General features: G+C 40.1%; 3 protein-coding genes across 3 annotated transcripts in view; 1 reads left to right on the plus strand and 2 right to left on the minus strand.

The window, feature by feature from the left end:
• The window catches only part of igflr1 (IGF-like family receptor 1), an 85836-nt gene that overhangs the window by 40907 nt on the left and 23655 nt on the right, over nt 1–21274 (plus strand). Inside the window, exons 4-5 of the mRNA XM_048262132.1 lie at nt 11707–11737; nt 17157–17231. Coding sequence (XP_048118089.1) covers nt 11707–11737; nt 17157–17231 — 106 coding nt within the window. The remainder of the gene's footprint in view (nt 1–11706; nt 11738–17156; nt 17232–21274) is intronic.
• LOC125306642 lies at nt 6440–8091 on the minus strand. The gene is made up of 2 exons (XM_048262130.1): nt 7790–8091; nt 6440–7683 (listed from the first exon to the last, which is right to left on the minus strand). Exons 1-2 carry the CDS (start codon nt 8088–8090, stop codon nt 7319–7321), a joined length of 666 nt encoding a protein of 221 aa, XP_048118087.1. The 5' UTR covers nt 8091; the 3' UTR covers nt 6440–7318.
• On the minus strand, nt 8311–10339 carry LOC125306643. The gene is made up of 2 exons (XM_048262131.1): nt 10154–10339; nt 8311–9312 (listed from the first exon to the last, which is right to left on the minus strand). The coding sequence occupies exons 1-2, from the start codon at nt 10274–10276 to the stop codon at nt 8827–8829; spliced, it is 609 nt and encodes a 202-aa protein (XP_048118088.1). The 5' UTR covers nt 10277–10339; the 3' UTR covers nt 8311–8826.

Below are 21274 nucleotides of genomic sequence, written 5' to 3' on the forward strand. Positions count from 1 at the left end.
ATGCAAATAAATCACTGTTTTACACCATTTACGAGGCTCAATGTATCTTCACACTTCATTGGTAGACTTCCGAGGGCCCTGACATTTAAAACGAGACATTGAGAACTTTGAAAAAGCACTGGTAGTTTACTTACAAGACGATTTACACAGACAGTATCTTCACGAAGTTTAGCGTTTGCAGCCATCTTGAATTTAGTCACGATAAGTCGAGCGATGAGTAAGAATGAACAGGTATGATAAGGGATCAGATTCCAAAAATAATTCAGTGGAAATGCATGGATTCCAGTTGCTGCTACTGGAAGAAACTGGAATCCATGCATTTCCACTGAATTTAAAAATAATAAAATAAAAAATATATTATTTAGGCTATACGGCCTGATGAAAGTGGACAACTAAGAGAGACATACTGACCAGGCTACGGAAGTTGTGTGGAAGATCTGCTCCAAGAAAATCGTTGTGAGAGATGGATAGACAATCAATCTGAACACTTGCGTGTGCACCAACCAGCGGAATATTACACATTGCCAGCCTTCGCTGGGCCTAGCAAAAAAGCTACTTAAGATTACTATCGTGGTCACTCATTTAAAATCTTAAGTAGTACTATGCAGCATCCCACGTTATCAGGCTACCGTCTATGCTGACTATGAGGGCGGCGGGAAGTGAAAGTAAAGGGCTGCGATCGCGCAGTCCAGGCTATATATAGGAGGGCGAAGTAAAAAAACGTTTACAAATAACGAATCCCGATTACCACTCCGCTGCTGTCTGGGACTTTTGCTAAATGCATGAAATACAAGCCTTACAGTGAAAGACGGATAGGCTACCTTCTGATCCTATAATTAACGAAAGAAATGGTTTATTTTAACACAGAAGAGAAGGACGCATATGGCGCTTGCTGTAGCCTCGCACAAATATTTGAGCGCTAGAATGTCCTAGTCGTAGCCTAACAATAATAATTCAGTAGGACTATTTTCTGCTAAAACATTAGGCTACATATTATACGTCCAATGTAGGCTACAAAAAGACAATTAGGCTGCACATTCACGTCACAGTCAGGAATTATTTGAATAAGACTGTAGACTAATAAGTCTTTTATTTTACAAGACGGTAGACTAATACGTGATAACTGTTTGGCTGACAGCCTTTAAAGTAGTCTCAATTTAATTTCCAGGGAAAGGTTTTTTTTTATGTTTTAGCCTGTTACAGCAGGAATTAGTGACTGGCATGTGGGGGTGTCTGTCAACCATCACGATCGGCACAACCCTACGCCACACATTAATGTTCTATGTTGTACTATTTAAATTAAATATAAGATAAAATCCTTTCATTGAGCTGCACTTTACGCATGCAGCCTTTCCTTGCCCCGCTCTCTCTCGTAATGAGCCCGCTGCCCCTCCTCTGCATGTGCATTTAACAAAACATTCAAGATTGTTGAAGGATTGTTGTTATATGTTGCCACATAGAAGCATTGCATAGAAGACATCGGGCAAAACTGCTGCAATAAAGTTAACTCTGCTAATGTCTTATCACAACATAGTACATTGAGGAGACTAAACTAAGTCAAGTTATGCAATCAAGCAGTATCTCAAGGCTAATGTTAGAATACTGTTTTGGATGTTGAGTTTAGCATGCTTACTTACAGCTGCTTGTTAATTTCGTTACTCATGCAGGGCTCATTTTATTGCCTCTGACACTGAATGAAAATCCCGATGTAAATAGAAAAAGTGTTTTCCAAGACTTAAAAGTGCTTGTCCCAAGGAGAAGTACGAACCTTTATTTTAACTAAGTACGTAGAAAACGTTATGAATTACATCCACACATCAGCAGCCTTTTAACTGTTACAATTGCAAGGGTTCCCTCACGAACGTATAGGGCGCTAAATTATACCTATACACTACCAAGACAATCTTAACCCCTCCCCCCACACCCATTGTCCAAGTCAGCTACCGCCACAAATCGAATCCAATCCTGTGGGAAACACTGTGCTTGATTGCATTGCATTCTTCACATTTTTAGCTACATTTTCATGTACCACATCAGCATTTTTGTGCAGTGATTTTTTTGTAAATTGCTTTACAATTAGCGTCGGGCCCTCGTTGGCAGCCTTCGGGCTTGCCTCAGCTTGCCACTCTTCACTTCGTCTTCATTAACATTCCCAGTAGAATTCTCAATATTTTTGGCCTCTATGTGTCTAGTTACATAGTCTGTCTGTTCCTGGTCTTGGATTTTGTGAAATAAATTTCTAAATATCACCTGCTTGCTGCAGCTTCAGTCTGCACGTCATTTTAAAACCGCATCTTTTTCTCTCTCATGAGCATTTAATCTGCTGCCAGCTTGTCTCTCCACATCGCCCATAATGCTTGATTGCATTGCATTCTCCACATTTTTAGCTAAATTGTCATCTACCACATCAGCATTTTTGCTCAGTGAATCTTTTGTAAATTGCTTTACAATTACAGTTGGGCACTAGGCCTACTCTTATCGCCTGGCTTGCATCAGCTTCCGTCATATCCTTTTAAAGCAACACCAAAGAGTTTTTTGTACCTTAAAATAATGTTTCCAAAATCATTTCAGTGGTTCATCAACTTGTAACAGGGTGAACGGCACTTCTGCATTCGCTTCACAGCCCTCTATCGGCTATAACCGCACTATGTACTGCAAAAACTGTTTATCTAACAAAATCTAACCAAGTGTTATTAATCTTATATCAAGATTATATATCAAAAACTAGTTGGTATTGTTTTCAGTATGAAGAGACTTACCTAGCGCTTTCTTGTGAAATCATTTGACTTAATTAAAAAAAAAAAAAGACTTATTTTAAGACATCTCATCTTGAAAACAAGCAAATTTGTCCTAAAAACAAGCAAATTTGTCTGCCAGTGCATTGAGCAAATTTGTCTTGATAAGACTCCTTAAAATAAGTTAAAATGAAGTCAAAATGATCTTTTGAGAGGGCGCTAGGCAAGTCTTTTCATACTAAAAACAATACCAAATAGATTTTTTAATCTTAATATAAGATCAATAACACTTGGTTAGAATTAATTTTTTACAGTGTGTAAGTTTGCCAGATCTGGTAGCGGATCTGTAGTTCGATGGAATGAGACATAAGAAACTACAAATTTGACTTGCATCTGATGTCGCAATACATCGTACTTTCATAAATCGTGCGACATATTCTACCTTGTCTATGGACATTGTTATTTGCAAAGCCGGTGCTGGATAAACAAATAGCATGCGTGCGACAAAGGGAAAGTTCTTTGGTGTTGCTTTAAAACTGCATCTTTTTCTCTCTCTCGTGAGCATTTAATCTGCTGCTGACTTGTGACTCTACATCACATTGTATTGCATTTTGTTCTCCACATTTTAGCTAAATTTTGATGTACCACATTTCAGTGAATCTTTTGTAGCCTAAATTGCTTTACAATTACCTTCTGGCCCTCCTCTTGGCTGCCTTCACTCCTCCATCTTCATTAACATTAATCTTTTTGGCCTTGATGTGTCCAGTTACATAGTCTCTGTTTTTGGTTTTGGATTTTGTGAAATACATTTCTAATTAAATGCGACTTATAGTCCGGTGCGACTTATATATGTTTTTTTCCTGTTCATGACACATTTTTTGACTGATGCGAGTTATACTCAGGAGCGACTTATAGTCCGGAAAATACGGTAATACTGAAAAAAATGTAGGCATGTCCGAGTTACAGTTATGCTGCTTACATGATGTAGCCTATAATGCTTTTTTAATATTTGATGACAGGATAGAGACTTAAAGGAATTATCCGGAGTAAAATGCACTTTAGATCAATTTACGGATAATTGTGAATTTCCAGAGCGTGTTACTCCACACTCGGCAATCGACTCCTACGGACTTTCCCCTAAAGACGCCAGCAGCAACATTTCCGGAAAGGTACTGGCTTGATGAAATTCATTCTGGACTCTCTATCCGACCACAAAGACCTCGGGATACTTCGGTTTGGCTTTAGGGACCCTCTACTCACTACCACGTAAGTGTAATGTTGTTTGGAACTGTAGAAGAGGTATAAAAATAGCATTTTGTAGCGGCAAATTGACTTGCCCTGGTCACTTCCAGGCTAACGAGTTTTGACTAAAAACGGTAAAATCGAACTCTCAAAACACATCCGAATGACATGATTTTGATGTCAACTCAACGTATGTACTCCCAATCATCCGTAAATTGATCTAAAGTGCATTTTACACCGGATAATTCCTTTAAGGAAAATTATGTAGACTGACAATATAATTTTCAAGTCCTAATGATCAGCCTACTGCAGCTGACATGGAACATTAATAACCAGTTTGGGAACATTATTTTAGGGTTGAACCGTAAACAGGAAACGGTAAAATACTGTTTCAGTTCGGAACGAACCAATTGGGAAAAAAATTCTGGTTCAAAGCCCTGCTGCTAATAGATTATTTAGAGAGCATGCCAGGTAAAAGCCGCTCTAGTCATTTAAGTACAAATGTAAATGGCAGGAGTTACTGAATGGTACAGTGACTTTGTCTGGAGGTGTGGTCTATTCTCAGATTAAATTAAAATTGTACTCTATGGCAAGAAACACTTTAAGTGGGTTAAGTGTACATAAAAGTTTTTATTCCCAAAGGCCTTAGGAACCTTATTTAAGGTGAACCCCAAGAAAAACCTTAACATTTTCAAAGGAAATTTGTCAATCTCTGCCAAGACACTAAAAGTGGGCCATGATTGGATTGGATCATTCATCAGGTCAATGAACCAAAACAAATCTCCAGATAAAAAAAAAGAAAATGATTTACTGAACACAAAATCAAGCTTTTTTTAGTCAACTTTAGCAGAGGTGCCAATTATTCTCGAGGGCATTGTAATTCAGCGAGATCTCATTTAATTCTTGAGATATGCCTTTTAAATAATGAGATATAAAATGATGGGCAAAATACGTATTTCATATCTATATATATAGACATACATCAACATTTCTTTCAGTAAGTATACTTCCAGTGAGGCTATTCGCATGAAATTTTCACATTAGTATTAACTTAGGTAATCCACACATATAGAAAAATCCAAACATTAATATCTAAAAGTAGAGTTATGAGTAAAAAAGTAGAATGGCACATAGAAAAAGTATTGAACACGCTAAGAATAAGCAGTACACAAAGGTAAGGAACAATCTGGAATCTATAAGTAGTTAGAGAAATTATCCCTCCTATCTGTGCAAATTGATATAAGCTGGGTTAGTACATACTGGTGGGCTATAAAAAGTTACCAAGGTGTCACACAAGAAACATTTCATGATGGGTAAAAGCAAAGAGCTCTCCCAAGGCCTTTGCAACCTTATTCTTGCAAAACATATCAATGGAACTGGTTACAGATGCACTTCAAAACTTCAGAATCATCCAGCAAGCAATATTGGAGCCATTATCTGCAAGTGGAAGGAACATCACTGCATCATCAACTGGCCATGCACAGGATCTCCTTGCAAGATTTCTGACGAGGAAGTCAGAAGGATAGTCAGAAGAGTAGCCCAAGAACCGAGGACCACTCGGAGAAATCTCCAGAAAGACTTGGAGGCAGCAGGTACAATTGTTACAGAGAAAATCATAGGTAATGCACTCCACTGCCATGGCCTCTATGCACGCTCATCCCGCATGACTCTATTGCTGAAGAAAAACATGTCAAAGCTCCTTGAAAGTTTGCTACACAACATTTGGACAATCCTATGAAATACTAAGAGAATGTATTCGAGAGCAAAATTTTACTTTTCGGATGTCATACTACACACCATATTTGGAGGGGAAATGGCACTTGTGCATCACCCTAAAAATACCCTACCAACAGTGAGGTTTGGAGGTGGTGGCATCATGGTGTGGGCTGTTTTTCATCTCATGGTACTAGCAGACTTCATACAGTTGAAGGAATGATAAATGGAGTCATTTTGTTCTGGGAGAATCTTTACATCCACCAGGATGATGAGGATGAGACATGGCTAGACCTTCCAGCAGGACAATGATCCAAACCATTCAGCAAAGGAAACTCTCAATTGGTTTCAGAGAAAGGAAATCATAACCTGACTCTCGCCAGATGAATTTCGTTCCGCCTAGCTTCACTCACATCCATCTGGGATCGGTTCCATTGAGAGTGATTTCAGCACGAGATTGTATGGTAGAGCCAGAGGTGGGTGAAGTACTCAATTTCAGTACTTAAGTCAAAGTACAGATACTACTGGTCAAATGTTACTCCGATACAAGTAAAAGTTGCATATTCAAAATTGTACTTAAGTGAAAGTACTGAAGTACTCGATTTTAAAAATACTTAAAAATACTAGTATTAAAGTACAATTTGAAATTACATGTGTAAGGTTTAACACTTAAATGCATGCCCCCCGACTAGCTTGTATAAGCTGCAGAATAAGGGATTATAGAATGTTACAGAATGAAGAAACCCAACTGACAGAAAGAAAATGTTTATTTTCTATCAAACTGGCTTGACATGAAAGCAACATTCAAGCAACTTTACATCACAGGTCCAACAGTGGCTCATGGTTAACTTCATGCTTAAATCTAACCAACCATTTCAAGGAAACAAAAGAGACTACATGGGTGCACAAATTCCCTTTCCACTTTGTTTACAGTATAGACAGCCAACCATTTTAAGTAAACTAAACAAGTCTACATGGGTGCACAAATTCACTTCCCATCACTTAAAATGGTTGCCTGTCTATACTGTAAACAAAACTACATGGGTCCACAAATTCGCTCCCCATCACTGTGTATGGACAGCCAACCATTTCAAGTAAACAAAACAAGACTACATGGGTGCACAAATTCCCTTTCCACTTTGTGTTTACAGTATAGACAGCCAACCATTTCAAGTAAACAAAACAAGACTACATGGGTGCACAAATTCTCTTTCCACTTTGTGTTTACAGTATAGACAGCCAACCATTTTAAGTAAACAAAACTAGACTACATGGGTGCACAAATTCATTCCCCATCACTTAAAATGGTTGCCTGTCTATACTGTAAACAAAACAAGACTACATGGGTCCACAAATTCACTCCATCACTTTGTGTAGACAACCAACCATTTTAAGTAAAATGATCAAGTCTACATGGGTGCACAAATTCACTCCCCATCACTTTGTGTCTACAGTATAGACTGTCAACCATTTCAAGTAAACAAAACAAGACTACATGGGTGTACAAATTCACTCCATCACTTCGTGTTCACAGTAGACAGCCAACCATTTTAAATGAACAAAGCAGACTACAAGGGTTCACAAATTCACTCTCCATCATGTCGTGTTTACAGTATAGACACATCAAATCAGTTGAAGTTGTAAAAGTCCTTATTCAACTTAAGCAGAAGCTGGTTCTCAAAGTTGCGGGAGCTGATTGCTGCCCGCTTTGGCCTGAAGATTAATCCAGCTGCACTAAAAAGCCTCTCGCACGCTGCAGAGGCAGGCAGGGCGGTGTTTAATTTGAGAGATCTACATACAGCAGCATAAGCTGTTAACATGGTCACACCTTCAGCTGCACATGTTAGGTATGCATCCAACTGTTTGACCGTCTCCTGTGTGTGCGTGTGCCTGATATTAGAGAAAAAATCCTCTTCATCAGAAGTGCTCGAAGAGTCAGCAGGATAAAGACCTTCATCATGGTCAGGAAGATGCTCCTTGATGTAACCGAGGCCTAAATAAAAAAAAAGATTTACCATAAATTTCATCATTACATCGAGACATACAGTTTCAATAATAAAGAGTAGGCAAAATTAGGACATTTAGAACATCTTCCTTACCAAGCTTGAGGATGTCCTCATCACTAGTCCAGGAGGTTTTAAACTTCGGATTGAGAACGGCTGCTGCAATGAGCTCAGGATCAGACATCATAGGGTCAAAACGTTTCCTCAAACCACCCAGGAGGGCATCGACTAGTGGCTTGCAGAACCTCAGTGATGGTTTCATTTTCTCAAGCTTGGTGATGAGGGTGGTGATTGTGGGGAGTAGCCATCCCATCTGAACGTCCTTTTCTCCTTGCAATATGTTGATCGCCTTAGCAACTGGGCTCATGGTGGTCAAGTATTCACTCAAAAAGGCCATATCAGCGGGACTGTACCTAAAACACACACACAAAAAAAAACCCCTCAGATTACAATTGAATTAGACTTTTTTTTTTTTTTAAGAATTTAAACACTTTTTCTGTTACTTATAAATAATGTTTAACAGGTAATGTGGCAAGCATTTCTATAGGTAATGAAACTCTTAGAAGACAAACACTTGTTACTTACATAGGGACTGAGTTCAGCACAGACAGCCCTCATGGGTCCTTCTCCTTGATCTTTGAGGATTCTCACAATGCGCTCAACAGCCAAATATAAAGAGTTCCATCTTGTTTTATTTGGCTGTACCAGTTGTAACTTGCAGTGCTTCTCAACTGACTCTGCAGCAGGAGTCGACCTTGAAGTCTTGTTCCAGAGAGCCTGGGACTTAGAGAAGGCTGACCTTGAAAGTTTATTGTAGGCCTCTGAACTGTTTGCCTTCTCAACATCCACTGTGGAAACCAAATTGAGTAAGTGACAGGCACACCGATGATGCTTTGGCAGTTGGTACTGGAGGCAATCATCTTCAGCCATAATGGCATCAACATCAACAAACTCAACCTCTGTCTCTTCATCAGAGCTATCTTCATCGGCTCCTTCCTCGGTTGCCTCCTCAGCAAGGTCATTGTGGTTTTCATCCAGTCCAAACTCACGAAAAGCTTTGAGAAAATTTGAACCATTGTCAGTTGTGGTTCTCACTATTTTCTGACGGATTTCATACTCTGTGTGTATGTCATTCAATGCACTTGCCAAGACATCAAATGTGTGATCCATCTACACGCAAGAGCCACAGAATGTCTTTCAAAACTGGAGGAATCTAACCAGTGTGCAGTCACACCAATAAAACTCCTCCTCCTTGCAGTCCAACAGTCAGTTGTTGTGGCAATGTAAGCAGTCTTGCTCATTTCTTCCTTAACTTTTGCCTTCATGGTAGTCATGGCTGTCTCAATTCTGCGGCAAACCGTAGCTTGAGACATTACAACAGAGTTTGACTGCAAATCCTGGACTAGGGTCTGGAATGACTGTTGTTCTACGAGGGAGAAGGCTTGGAGACCTTGCACAATGAAGCGGAGTATCGAGTTGTCTACCGTTTTTTGAGACACTTGTCTCGTTTCCCGCAGCTTCAGTTGCTTGGTGTTTGAGGTCGTTCCTGGGTCGGTTTTCCTCTTGGAGGCCACCGAGGTTAGCTCACAGTACTTTGCCAGCTGACAATTATGTTTCCTCTGGAAAAGAGTGTAGAATTTCAGTTAGCCTAATTAAAAAGTATCCAACCCATCAAATCCAATTAAGACAGAACCTATATTCAATTATACACTGACACATTTTATTATTATTTTTTTCTTATGTTGTCAATAAATTACCTTTATCGGTAAGTTTTGGCCACTGCCTGACATCATCTACCCAATGTTCGCTTTCACCTGACATGTTCCTTTATGAGCAGGATCTCCTATTAGACATTCTCTGACTAGATGCTTTCATTGAAAAGCACAGGCAAGTGTCACATCGTCACACTCCGTAGGCACGCAGTAATGGCGGCAGGCAAGATGGCAGCGCCCGTGAAGTTCGCGCTGGATTTGTGTATAGCATCTCTTCTTAGGTAGCCTAGCCGTTAAAGCAAGTGCTGCTACCATACAAGAACAAATGATGAATTTACGATTTTCCCTCCTCGTCCTATCACTATTCAGTCATGCTACCTGACTCATGCAGTTTCACATTCAAGTACAATGTCGACATTAGCGAACACAAACATAACTCTGCCGTGTGTTATCTCGGTAGTCTAACCTATATGGCTAACGAAATGACTGTCCGTCAAGTTGGCGCAACACCAAACTTACAACTCTTAAAACCTAGAAATCTGATATTAAGAATGTTTTAGCCATGCTAAAATAGAGACTTCAGTTACCCTATTAATGTTGGCATAGCTTTACGTTTACTTAATCGTTTAAACTTCATAGACAAGCCTCGCGGAGTAGTTAACAAGTGATTTCACTAGCCATGCTGCAAAGGCTCATCTGACTATTGCAAACGTTCACTTAAAAACGTTAAAACAGTTCGACTACATACCAGAATATGCTTCCGCAGGTTGGACGGCGAATTTTTGTATGCAGTGATGTGGTTTACTTTCGGCAAACAAAGCACGCATTTAAAACGATAGGAATCGTTCATCCGTTCAGTAAACTTAAACATTTTGTCGAGATACGGCCATGGGTGCGAGTACTCGACAGGGCATCCGCCTTCATCTCCGTCTCCGTCTACCTCCATCTTGCTGTCGATTTAGGAATAGAGAACGGTTAGACGTTGAACTTGGTTTTATAGCCTAGCGCACAGATGTGACGCAACCCTGATTAGTGATAGGCTGTCACCTGCGAACAAACCATCACATTTTAGAAGAGAGGGGAGGGGGGGACAGAGTTTCGATATAGGCTAGACCTAGTTTACTGAAAGTTAAAAGTAACGAGAGCCTTAACAGAAATGTAGTGAAGTTAAAAGTACGATTTTTGTCATTCAGATGTAGTGAAGTGAAAGTGAAAGTATTTTTAAAAAAATTAACTCAAGTGAAGTACAAATACTCAAAATCTGTACTTAAGTACAGTACTTAAGTAAATGTACTTCGTTACTGCCCACCTCTGGGTAGAGCCAATCAGGACGCAGGGCGGGAGTTTCATAGATGCGACGTAGCGTAGAAGTGACTGTGAGACTGTTCTCAGCGTCACGGGTTGGCTTCGATGTGAGTGGTTGAAGTAGCACGTCAATAGATGACGGACAAGTGGCTTATCCAATCTTATGCAAGGATTTTTTTAATAAGGCCCAGCCTTCTGAAGCACCACTCCAATGGATCGATCCCAGATGGATGAGGGTAGCTTGGCGGCATGAAATTCATCTGGCGAGAGTCAGGTTAAGGAAATCAAGGCCCTGACTTCAATCCAATTGAACAGTTTTGGAAGTTAACTATATATCAGGATTAACAAAAGGGACCCCTGGAATCTTCAATATTAAACGACTATCTGTTTAAAAGAATGGGCCAAAATCACACCAGAATACTGTGACTGATTAGTTTCGTCATACAAGAAATGCCTTGAAGCTGTCTTTACGAATAAAGGCTTTTCCAAAAAGTATTTAAGAAATTTCAGCAGGCTTGTTCAATACTTTTTCCCTGTGCCATTCCACTTTTTTACTCATAACTCTACTTTTAGACATTAATGTTTGGATTTTTATGTATGTGTGGATTACCTAAGTTAATACTAATATCCGAAAATTTCATGCAAATAGCCTCATTGGAAGTATACTTACTGAAAAAAATGTTGACGCGTTGAATACTTATTTTCCCCGCTGTATATATATATATTATTTTTTGCTGGAAATGGGTGCATAGGTTCATCTGTAGGTATCTAATATCTCACTGAAATTTTACCCACTACTGATGGTCATTTGATTGAGTGATTGCAATATAATGCAATGCGTTCAAGGCAACTCAAATTCTACACATAGGCCTTTTAAGGTTTGTGAAAATGAAACTAACTTGAAACTAAACTGACATTCAACATAAAATTGAGCTCATATTTCTATATTAAGTTGCATGACTTCAAAAAGCTACTGTGTGCTTTATTATTTTTTAGATGCAGGTGATGACCCACGACTTCGGCAAATGTAAGGGTGCAATTTAACAAATATACATTACATTACATTTGGCTGACGCATTTTTAACCAACAACTAACAACATGGTAAACAGTTTAAGTTTTAAAGCAATTCTCTCAACAATTTTAGGACAATTTAAAAACAGTAGAGTACAGTAAGAATAAGTGCATCAGTGAGTGCAGTTTTTAAACAGTTGAGTGACAGTTCAAGACAGGTGGTAAGTGCTAGGATCAGCAAGACTTGTTGTAAGTAGTGCTATAAGAGGAGATGTTCTCTAAAGAGCTGGGTCTTCAGGAGTTTTTTGAAAATGGAGAGGGATGTCCCTGCCCTTGTAGGAACTGGCAGTGTGTTCCACCAATGAGGAACAACAGATGAGAAAAGTTTGGATTGGCCTGAGCGTACCGGTGGTAGAGCTAGACGTCGTTCGTCTGAGGAGCTCAACGGTCTGGAGGTAGTGTATGTCTGTAAGAGGGCATTAAAGTAGGTGGGAGCAGAACCAGAGACTACTTTGTAGTCAAGCGTTAGAGCCTTGAATTTGATGCGGGCCGCCATTTGTAGCCAGTGTAGCTGGATGAGCAGCGGGGTAACATGCGCCCTTTTGGGTTGGTTGTAGACAAGGCGCGCCGCCGCGTTCTGGATCATCTGAAGGGGTTTCACTGTGCAGGCTGGGAGACCTGTCAGGAGGGCGTTGCAGTAGTCAAGTCGTGAGATGACTATTGCCTGAACCAGGAGTTGGGTAGCATCTTGTGTCAAGTAAGTCCTGATTTTCCGTATGTTGTAGAGTGCGAAATGACACGACCGGGCGACTGAGGCAACATGATCTGAGAAGGTTAGTTGGTTGTCGAGAACAACTCCTAGATTTTTTGCAGTCCTGGTAGGTGAAACAGACAGGGAGTCAAATTTGATGTTGATGTTGTTGTCGTGGTGTATGGTAGCTGGGAGGACCAGCAGTTCTCTGGTTCAGCTGGAGGTGCTGTGCCTTCATCCATGTAGCTATGTCTGAGAGGCGATCCGTGCTGAAACCAAGGGGTCATCAGGTGGAAAGGACAGATAGAGCTGTGTGTCGTCTGCATAGCAGTGGTATGAGAAGCCATGCAAACGTATAATCTGTTCCAAGGAGGTGGTGTAGATAGCAAAGAGAAGGGGGCCCAGCACTGAGCCCTGGGGGACCCCTGTGGTGAGATGGTGAGGTGCAGATAGCTGTCCAAGCCATGATACGTTAAACGAGCGTCCTGTGAGGTAGGATTCAAACCAGGAGAGAGCAGAACCGGAGATTCCCATGTTAGAGAGTATAGAGAGAAGGATGCGGTGATTAACTGTGTCAAAGGCAGCCGATAAGTCAAGCAGAATGAGTACTGATGACTGAGTGGTCGCCCTGGCTTCTTTTAAGGCTTCTGTTATAAACAGCAGAGCCGTTTCGGTAGAGTGGCCGCTTTTAAACCCAGACTGATTTGGATCCAGAATGTTGTTCTGTGAAAGGAAGTCAGAGACCTGTTTGGAGACTGCTCGTTCAATGCCTTTGGATAGGAAAGCCAGGAGTGAGACAGGGCGGTAGTTCTCGACTTGAGCAGGGTTGAGAGAAGGGTCATTCCATGTGAAAACAGCCAATATCGGGGTATCATGTACATGGTACCTCTCAGATTTTGCTGAAAAGCGGTGAAAATATGCCTTATGTTACCAAACGAGGGAATCTGAAGTTTCAGGTCAATATCTCAAACGGTTTGCCCGTGGCGTCCATTTGAATTTCGGGTGCCACGGCCCTAATTGACACATTGGAATTTCACATTTCAAAGTGTGATTTTTCACTTTTTGGGTGGCCTTAGCACCACAATTAATGATAATTTTTATTCTAAACAGGATTATTTGTTATATGTGGGAACCTTGCTCTTGCCAAAATGAATTTGAAGGGTATGGTACCACTAGTGGGGGTTTTATGGGGGTCCAAAAACCCTCTCCGGCAGATGTGACTCTTTTGGAACCCCATATTTGGACCCCCAAATGACCAAGTGGGCACTTGATGATCCTAATGGGATTTATACCAGATAAAGATACATATTTGTTCTTTCTTTTGACTATGAAGCTCCATATTTCTTCTTTCTTTTGACTATGAAGCTCCATAATGTAAATTTTATTCTTCATAATGCACCATTTTGGACATTGTTTCCAGAAGTCTGGAATGTAGATCAGGGAGAATTTAGTGATGATAAAGCATGAAAATAGTGGAAATGCTCAGTGATGGCAAACAATTAAATACTGAGACTGTCACGGATTAACCCCTTATCCCCATGAAAGATACCCGCCATCAAACTTTTAAAGAACTAAATAACAAGAATGTTACATAGTGTAAGAGTTTTTCCTTGCCACTGTCACTCTTCAAATAAAATTTAATTGAAAATCACCATGTTCATCTGGACGTTCAACAATGTTTCCAATGAACCAGTCATCATCATAGATACAGGCAATGTAGAGTTTTGTAGCTGATCTGACTGCGAGTGTTCTGCCTCCGGGTGCTCTGTATCCAAGTGTTCTGAATCCGATCGTTGTCCTGCATCGACATCTGTGAATATTGTATCCTGTGATATTATTTTCATCCGTATCTTATTTTTGGAAATTGTTATAAAGCAATGATGCGATCGTGTTCCACTGATAGTTTTGGCCGAGGTGTAACTCTCCAATTCGTATGTTTCCTCATGTTTTTTAATATCTTCTGCACTAACAAAGAAGAATGAAATGTTCTTAGCCACAAAACTCAATTTTCCTGCCAGGAAAATACATTGCCTGTATCTATGATGATGACTGGTTCATTGGAAACATTGTTTAACGTTCAGATGAACATGGTGACGTTTTTGTGGAATTCATGAAGTGTGTCAACAACATCTTCACCATGGCCATCGGACCAAAGACAGATCCCCTGTTGGGTGCCATTCCAACATATCATTTGTTGTGTCAGTGTGCCAGACATCTATGGACGCAGTGCTCGCCAATACAAACTTGACCAAAAGGACCATGACAAAATTATGCCACTGCTTCCACAATTTCTTGGATAATAGTTAGACATTATTCAATTTAATTTTAAATTAAATTTTATTTGGAGAGTGACAGGGGCAAGGAAAAACTCTTACACTATGGAACATTCTTGTTATTAAGTTCTTTAAAAGTTTGATGGCGGGTCTCTCATGGGGGATAATCCTGAATTTCTCCTCGGGGATCAATAAAGTATCTATCTATCTATCTATCTATCTATCTCATAAGGGGTTAATCCGTGACAGTCTCAGTATTTAATTGTTTGCCATCACTGAGCATAATACTTCCACTTCCAGTTATTTCCACTATTTCCATGCTTTATCATCACTAAATTCTCCCTGATCTACATTCCAGACTTCTGGAAACAATGTCTAAAATGGTGCATTATGAAGAATAAAATTCATATTATGGAGCTTCATTGTCAAAAATGTTATTTCTGGGGGCAGCCGTGGCCTACTGGTTAGCGCTTCTGTCTTGAAACCGGAGGGTTGCCGGTTCGAACCCCGACCAGTAGGCACGGCTGAAGTGCCCTTGAGCAAGGCACCTAACCCCTCACTGCTCCCCGAGCGCCGCTGTTGTGCAGGCAGCTCACTGCTCCGGGATTAGTGTGTGCTTCACCTCACTGTGTGTTCACTGTGTGCTGAGGTGTGTTTCACTAATTCACAGATTGGGATAAATGCAGAGACCAAATTTCCCTCACGGGATCAAAAGAGTATATATACTATACTATATTTCATTAAAAGAAAGAACAAATATGTATCTTTATCTGGTATAAATCCCATTAGAATCATCAAGTGCCCACATGGTCATATGGGGTTCCAAGAGTCACCTCTGCCGGAGAGGGTTTTTAGACCCCCATAAAACCCCCACCAGTGGTACCATACCCTTCAAATTATTTTTGGCAAGAGCAAGGTTCCCACATATAACAAATAATCCTGTTTAGAATAAATATGATCATTAATTGTGGTGCTGAGGCCACCCAAAAAGGGAAAAATCACACATGCCATCAACATTTTTTTTGGTGACCCACCTCTCACCCAAACAGTAAGGAATGTTGATTCTGCCTCCAGAATTGTGTAGTACAGGCTACAATGAACTACCACACCAGTTTCCAGCCTTCTACCACTATTAGAACAGACATTATGGGCTTCCAAAAATGGCAAAAGATGAAATGTGAAATTCCAATGTGTCAATTAGGACCGTGGCACCCGAAATTCAAATGGACGCCACGGACAAACCGTTTGAGATATTGACCTGAAACTTCAGATTCCCTCGTTTGGTAACATAAGGCATATTTTCGCCGCTTTTCAGCAAAATCTGAGAGGTGTCATGTACATGGGTGGCTGAGTTGGCGTGGAATGATCCAGAAGTTTTCTTAACTAACGGTGTTACCCGGGCCATTTTGAACGCTGTTGGAAATGTGCCAGAGGTTAGCGAGGCATTGATCACATGTGTGATAGCTGGTGCGATGGTCGGGCTGATGGACTGAAGTAGGCTCATAGGTATAGGGTCCAATGAGCATGTGGTAGGACGGCTACATGTCAGGAGTCTAGATACTGCACTTTCGGAGAGAGGCGCGAATGCTGAAAAAAAATTTCCAGCAGCCTCTACAGGTTGTAGGAGTGCGGTATCTGAGTCGTTTTGTGGGCATGTAGAGAATTGACTGCTGATTGCCGGCACTTTGTTTGTAAAAAATGAGGCAAGGGTATCCGCAGTAAAGCTGGATGGAGGAGGAGGCAGCTGAGGGTTGAGTAGCGATTTGAAGGTTGAGAAAAGTTTTCGAGTGTCTGTAGCGCTGTTGTTTTTGTCATTGTAGAAAGCCGTCTTAGCAGCAGTGATGCTGGCTGAGAAGGAGGTTAGGATAATTTAGGCTACAACATATAGGCTACAAATAGGCAATTTTCTAAGCATATACAAACTTGGAACTATGTTCTCATTCAGGAAAAGCATTGCTATACTTATGCAGAGTGATTTGTACGCAGCACCTGAAAAGCTGTAGTAGTGCTTTGCCTGAATGAGAATGTAGTTCCAAACATGTTTAGAAAATTGCTGTGTTGCATTTTACATTGAAATTTGTACACATTTTAATTATACTACATGACATGTAAACATGTAAATAGAACAATGTTTAAGTTCTTTGGTCACTTTTGGGAGATAGGCTAGTTGGATGCTTCAGACTGAGTTACTACAGGCAGAACACGAGAGGGGTGTGTGTCATCTTATCTAACTCTGGGGCAGATGGTGAATAACCTAATTTCCTAAAATGTTAGCATGTTCTTTTGAGCAAATCGTGTTTGCTTTGTTTCAGATCCATGACACCCATGTTATCCTGACTTATAAATAAAAGAGATGACGATCAGGGATTTATGTTGTTTCTCTTCATGAAAACATTATTTGCTTTTCCAGGGATCATCATCCCCATAATTCTGGTCGCTTTGTTTCTGTTTTACATTATAAGGCGGCGGATCATCACAAACAGAGGTTAGTAGATTATAACATTGGTATTGTAGTTTGTCACACTGAACATGTGGTTGTATATTTGACATGAGTGCACTGAACAGGTTCCACATTAGTAGATTATGGCCTGGACAATTATTGATAGAATTTCCTATTTTCTACCTACATAATTTAAAGAAAAGATATTGGCTCTAGGGTACTATGCCACCTGGGCCTGGGGACTGACACTTCAAGCAAAATTTGTTTGCATGCTGTGGTTGTAGTATTTAAGTAATGGCAAGGTATCCTAGGACAGGAAAAGGCTCACCAGGAGTTTCAAGGAATGCTGGGAATTGCAAAATTCTAAGAAAATAGTACAGGAAACAAAGCCCCAAAAAGGCCTTAGCTTTTGAGGTACCTTCACCCGAGGTAGAACAAAACACAACCATGTTTTTTATATCTTTGATATGTCTATGAAATGGATTGTTGTATAAAAATATTTTACTGCATAACTAGTTTTTTTAGATGGTATTTGAATCCTCCCAAAAACTGGAAATTGTGAAAATGTTTTCCTTGGTAGGATACAATTGTGTATGATGGTTCATTTCTAATCTTGGGGAAGGATTTAATGTGCACACTGGGCTATTCAATAGAATTACACAGTTATCATTTATGCATTGTCACTAGTACTCAGTTAGTATTCATTTTGGAATTGTAAGTACAAAACAATTTTAGTAAACTACCTCTTCAGCAACGACTTAAATCTGACAGCAGACCAATGCCTACATTGCCTTGACATTGTGGGCCCTATTATCATGGTCTAAAAGCTTGTTTAAATTTAGTGGGATATCCAGTCCACATCTAACCTGACTCTCGCCAGATGAATTTCGTTCCGCCTAGCTCTACTCACATCCATCTGGGATCGGTTCCGTTGAGAGTGATTTCGACACCAGATTATATGGTAGAGCCAATCAGGACGCAGGGTGGGAGTTTCATAGATGTGACGTAGCGTAGAAGCGACTGTGAGACTGTTCTCAGCGTCATGGGTTGGCTTCGATATGAGTGGTTGAAGTAGCACTTCAATAGATGACGGACAAGTGGCTTATCCAATCATATGCAAGGATTTTTTAATAAGGCCCAGCCTTCTGAAGCACCACTCCAATGGATGGATCCCAGATGGATGAGTGGAGCTAGGCGGAACGAAATTCATCTGGCGAGAGTCAGGTTAGTCCACATCGGGAGTGTTTTCGTAATCAAATGTCGGGCAGATGGTGCAACAAGACGTTCCTATGATTCTTAATCAGTCACGGGTGTGTTTTGAGCGTAACATCAATTAAACCAATGAGAATGACATCTGTCATTCCCTTTAACAGCGCGCAGTGCAACTTCAAAAGCACATCGGTATTTTGATAGGCAGCAGCGCATTTGAAGGAATCTGTAATGTAAATCCCCAGTAGGAGTTAAGTAATTTAGAAACGAGACCGGGCGAGACAGACGAGTCCAGGAAGTGACGTCAAACCGGAAGTAGGTACATAATCTAAACTTACTTTATTGTTTATGGATAATACAGCGGGGGAAACCTGTTTTTTTTGACAGTCTATGGAAAAAATAGTCGCATTAGGTAGAACCCTTTCATTATTATTCATAATTAACATTTATTTATTAAATAATCGATTGCGTCTGACTGTCCAAGTGATCTACCAGAGTCAGCTGGGAGGAGCTGGAAGAGACTGCCCTGGACCAGAAGCGATTCTAGAGTCTGTGGGGGCCCCAAGCAAAAAATCCAAGGGGGCCCTACTGTAGGTTATTAGGTGATTATGTTAAATAATAAAAATACAAAAAGCGTATTGGGCAATTCCATGGAAAATTACATTTTTTGAAACATCCATAACGCCAATAAAATATGATGGTATGGTAAGATGTGAATGATTACATGAAATTTGAGCATTTGCTATTTTTGGCTGAAGAATGTACATGAGAAAAAATGCACAAAAAATGAATGTTATCATTCACATCATACAAATGTTAAGGAATTTCACTGGCGTTATGGATGTGACAAAAAGTCCATTTTCTGTGGAATTGCCCTATTATAAAAATGATTATATGAAGAGTTCAGATGCAAAACCCTCTAAATGCCACCTATGTCAAAAATGAGATAAAGATGGTGAGGGGATGCTCTCCACACATAGTATACGCTAATCAAATAATTTAACTTCTAAACCCACTAAATACCACTCCTTTCCTGGTCTGAAATATCGATTTATAGGCAAAAACCTATAGGAGACTGAATTTAAATGCTCATTTAAAAGAAAAGTGGTCAGACGGATTTAGAGGGTTTTGCATCTGAACTCTTCATATTTTGACATGTATCTCACAAAATATCATTATGAGTGCCTAGGTGTATGCACTCATAATGATTCTCTACAACAACTTTTTACATTGCCATGAACAAAGTAGAAGCAAAAAAGGGGTTTCTTTGTTGAACAAATTGGGATGCAATGTGAGCCTTGAATTGGATGCCATGCAGGAATTTGCTAGGATCTCAAAACCGGATTATGAACATGCTTTGCCATAGAGAAACACACGATAGCGTTGGATTATAAACATCCTTTGCCACAAAAACAGACAAAAATGTGGGGTAAGTCCAGCTATATGAAGTTATTATTTTGCTTTCACTACGTCTGTTTTATAACAGAAGGATGTACTTGGTATCAAATGATAGCTCTGTATCTCCTCTTTCATCTGACATGCGTGGCATATCTATCCGATCACGGGTCCGCGAGTAATTCAAACGAGAGTAATGGGTGTGCAGCGTTGGTTTGTGTACATGACGTTATTATTTTGCAGTCTCTTCGTCTGTTTTTATAAGCCAGAAGAATCTATATACATGGTATCGATATACATGGTACCAATGGATAGCCCTGTGTCTCCGCTTTCATCTGATATGCTTGCCATATCTATGCGATCACGGGTTCGCGAGTAATTCAAACGAGAGTAATGGTTGCGATAGCCTGGAAACCAGACAGGCCAAGGCCAGGCTATGGTTGCGCAGGTGAACGCAGAGAAGTATAGACTGTAAGTATGATGCAATTTGATATAATTTCATGATTTTTTTTTTATTATTTTCATACTTGATCGTACAGACAAGTGCGTAGTCTCGTTGGAAAGCCCCACTTCTGCTCTGTCACGCAATAAAGGTTTCAATGAACAGTTCTGGAGCAATGTAACAAAGAAGAAAGGGTGTTTTTGACGCACTTTGCGTCAAATCGGGTTCTAAAAAATTAACTCGTATGCTTGTCCTTACTGCATCGAGATTAACATGTTATGGCTGACAGCCCTATTACAAACATAACGTTAACCATCTCCTTGCTTAACTAGTTGTAACTGTCGCTAGCTGAAGTTTACTGTCGTATCGATGTAGCAAACCATCAATCTTTCTGCCAATTAACATATAGCCTACTATAACTTCATTGAGTAAGCTAGGCTAAATGCCAAACTCCGATGTTGATCCGTCTGCACCCTCGATTGACGTTTACCACAGTAGCCATAAATATGTGCGGATTCTTTGAACTCTTTTGAACACAGATCCGCTGTTTATAAGGCCATAGCATAGGGCCTACATATGTAGCCTACAGATGTACTGTTTGTATAACAGGGCAGGAGCACGCAAAATACATCATTCAATCTCTATAGACGCATCATTATCATCTCTGTTATCATTAATCTATGCAGAATTAACACAGAATTAACAGAGTTGACGATAACAGAGTTGACATTTCCCATCATTTTGTGGCTTAGCTCCACATCTTAACCTCAAACTAGTTACTGCATGATATGTATAAAACCAGAATCTCATGGTTTTTAATCATATTTTTGTTTTTTAAAAATTGAGTGAGAGTTTCACTCCAATAACACAATAACAGAGTTGACGAATAATTAATCTACTGTTGGTGTGAGATACCATATCTCACGGCCTTTCTAAAGTTTCCTGTCAGAGGAATTGACACCTCTCTGTGTAGGAGTCATATGCTTCATATTCAAAGTCTGCGTGGATTTTAAGCGGTTTTTGACAAGAACTTTGAGACAGA

The sequence above is a fragment of the Alosa alosa genome, chromosome 13 (genome assembly GCF_017589495.1).
Source record: "Alosa alosa isolate M-15738 ecotype Scorff River chromosome 13, AALO_Geno_1.1, whole genome shotgun sequence".
Classification (NCBI taxonomy): domain Eukaryota; kingdom Metazoa; phylum Chordata; class Actinopteri; order Clupeiformes; family Clupeidae; genus Alosa; species Alosa alosa.

What these genes read in the sequence shown, in the direction of transcription:
- LOC125306642 (XM_048262130.1), bottom strand. Translation starts at nt 8,090, where the DNA reads ATGGCCTTTTTGAGTGAATACTTGACCACCATGAGCCCAGTTGCTAAG. An exon ending in TGAGGACATCCTCAAGCTTG is followed by an intron (nt 7,684 to 7,789) that starts GTAAGGAAGATG and finishes TTTTTTATTTAG; the next exon opens with GCCTCGGTTACATCAAGGAG.
- LOC125306643 (XM_048262131.1), bottom strand. Translation starts at nt 10,276, where the DNA reads ATGTTTAAGTTTACTGAACGGATGAACGATTCCTATCGTTTTAAATGC. An exon ending in ACCTGCGGAAGCATATTCTG is followed by an intron (nt 9,313 to 10,153) that starts GTATGTAGTCGA and finishes ACTCTTTTCCAG; the next exon opens with AGGAAACATAATTGTCAGCT.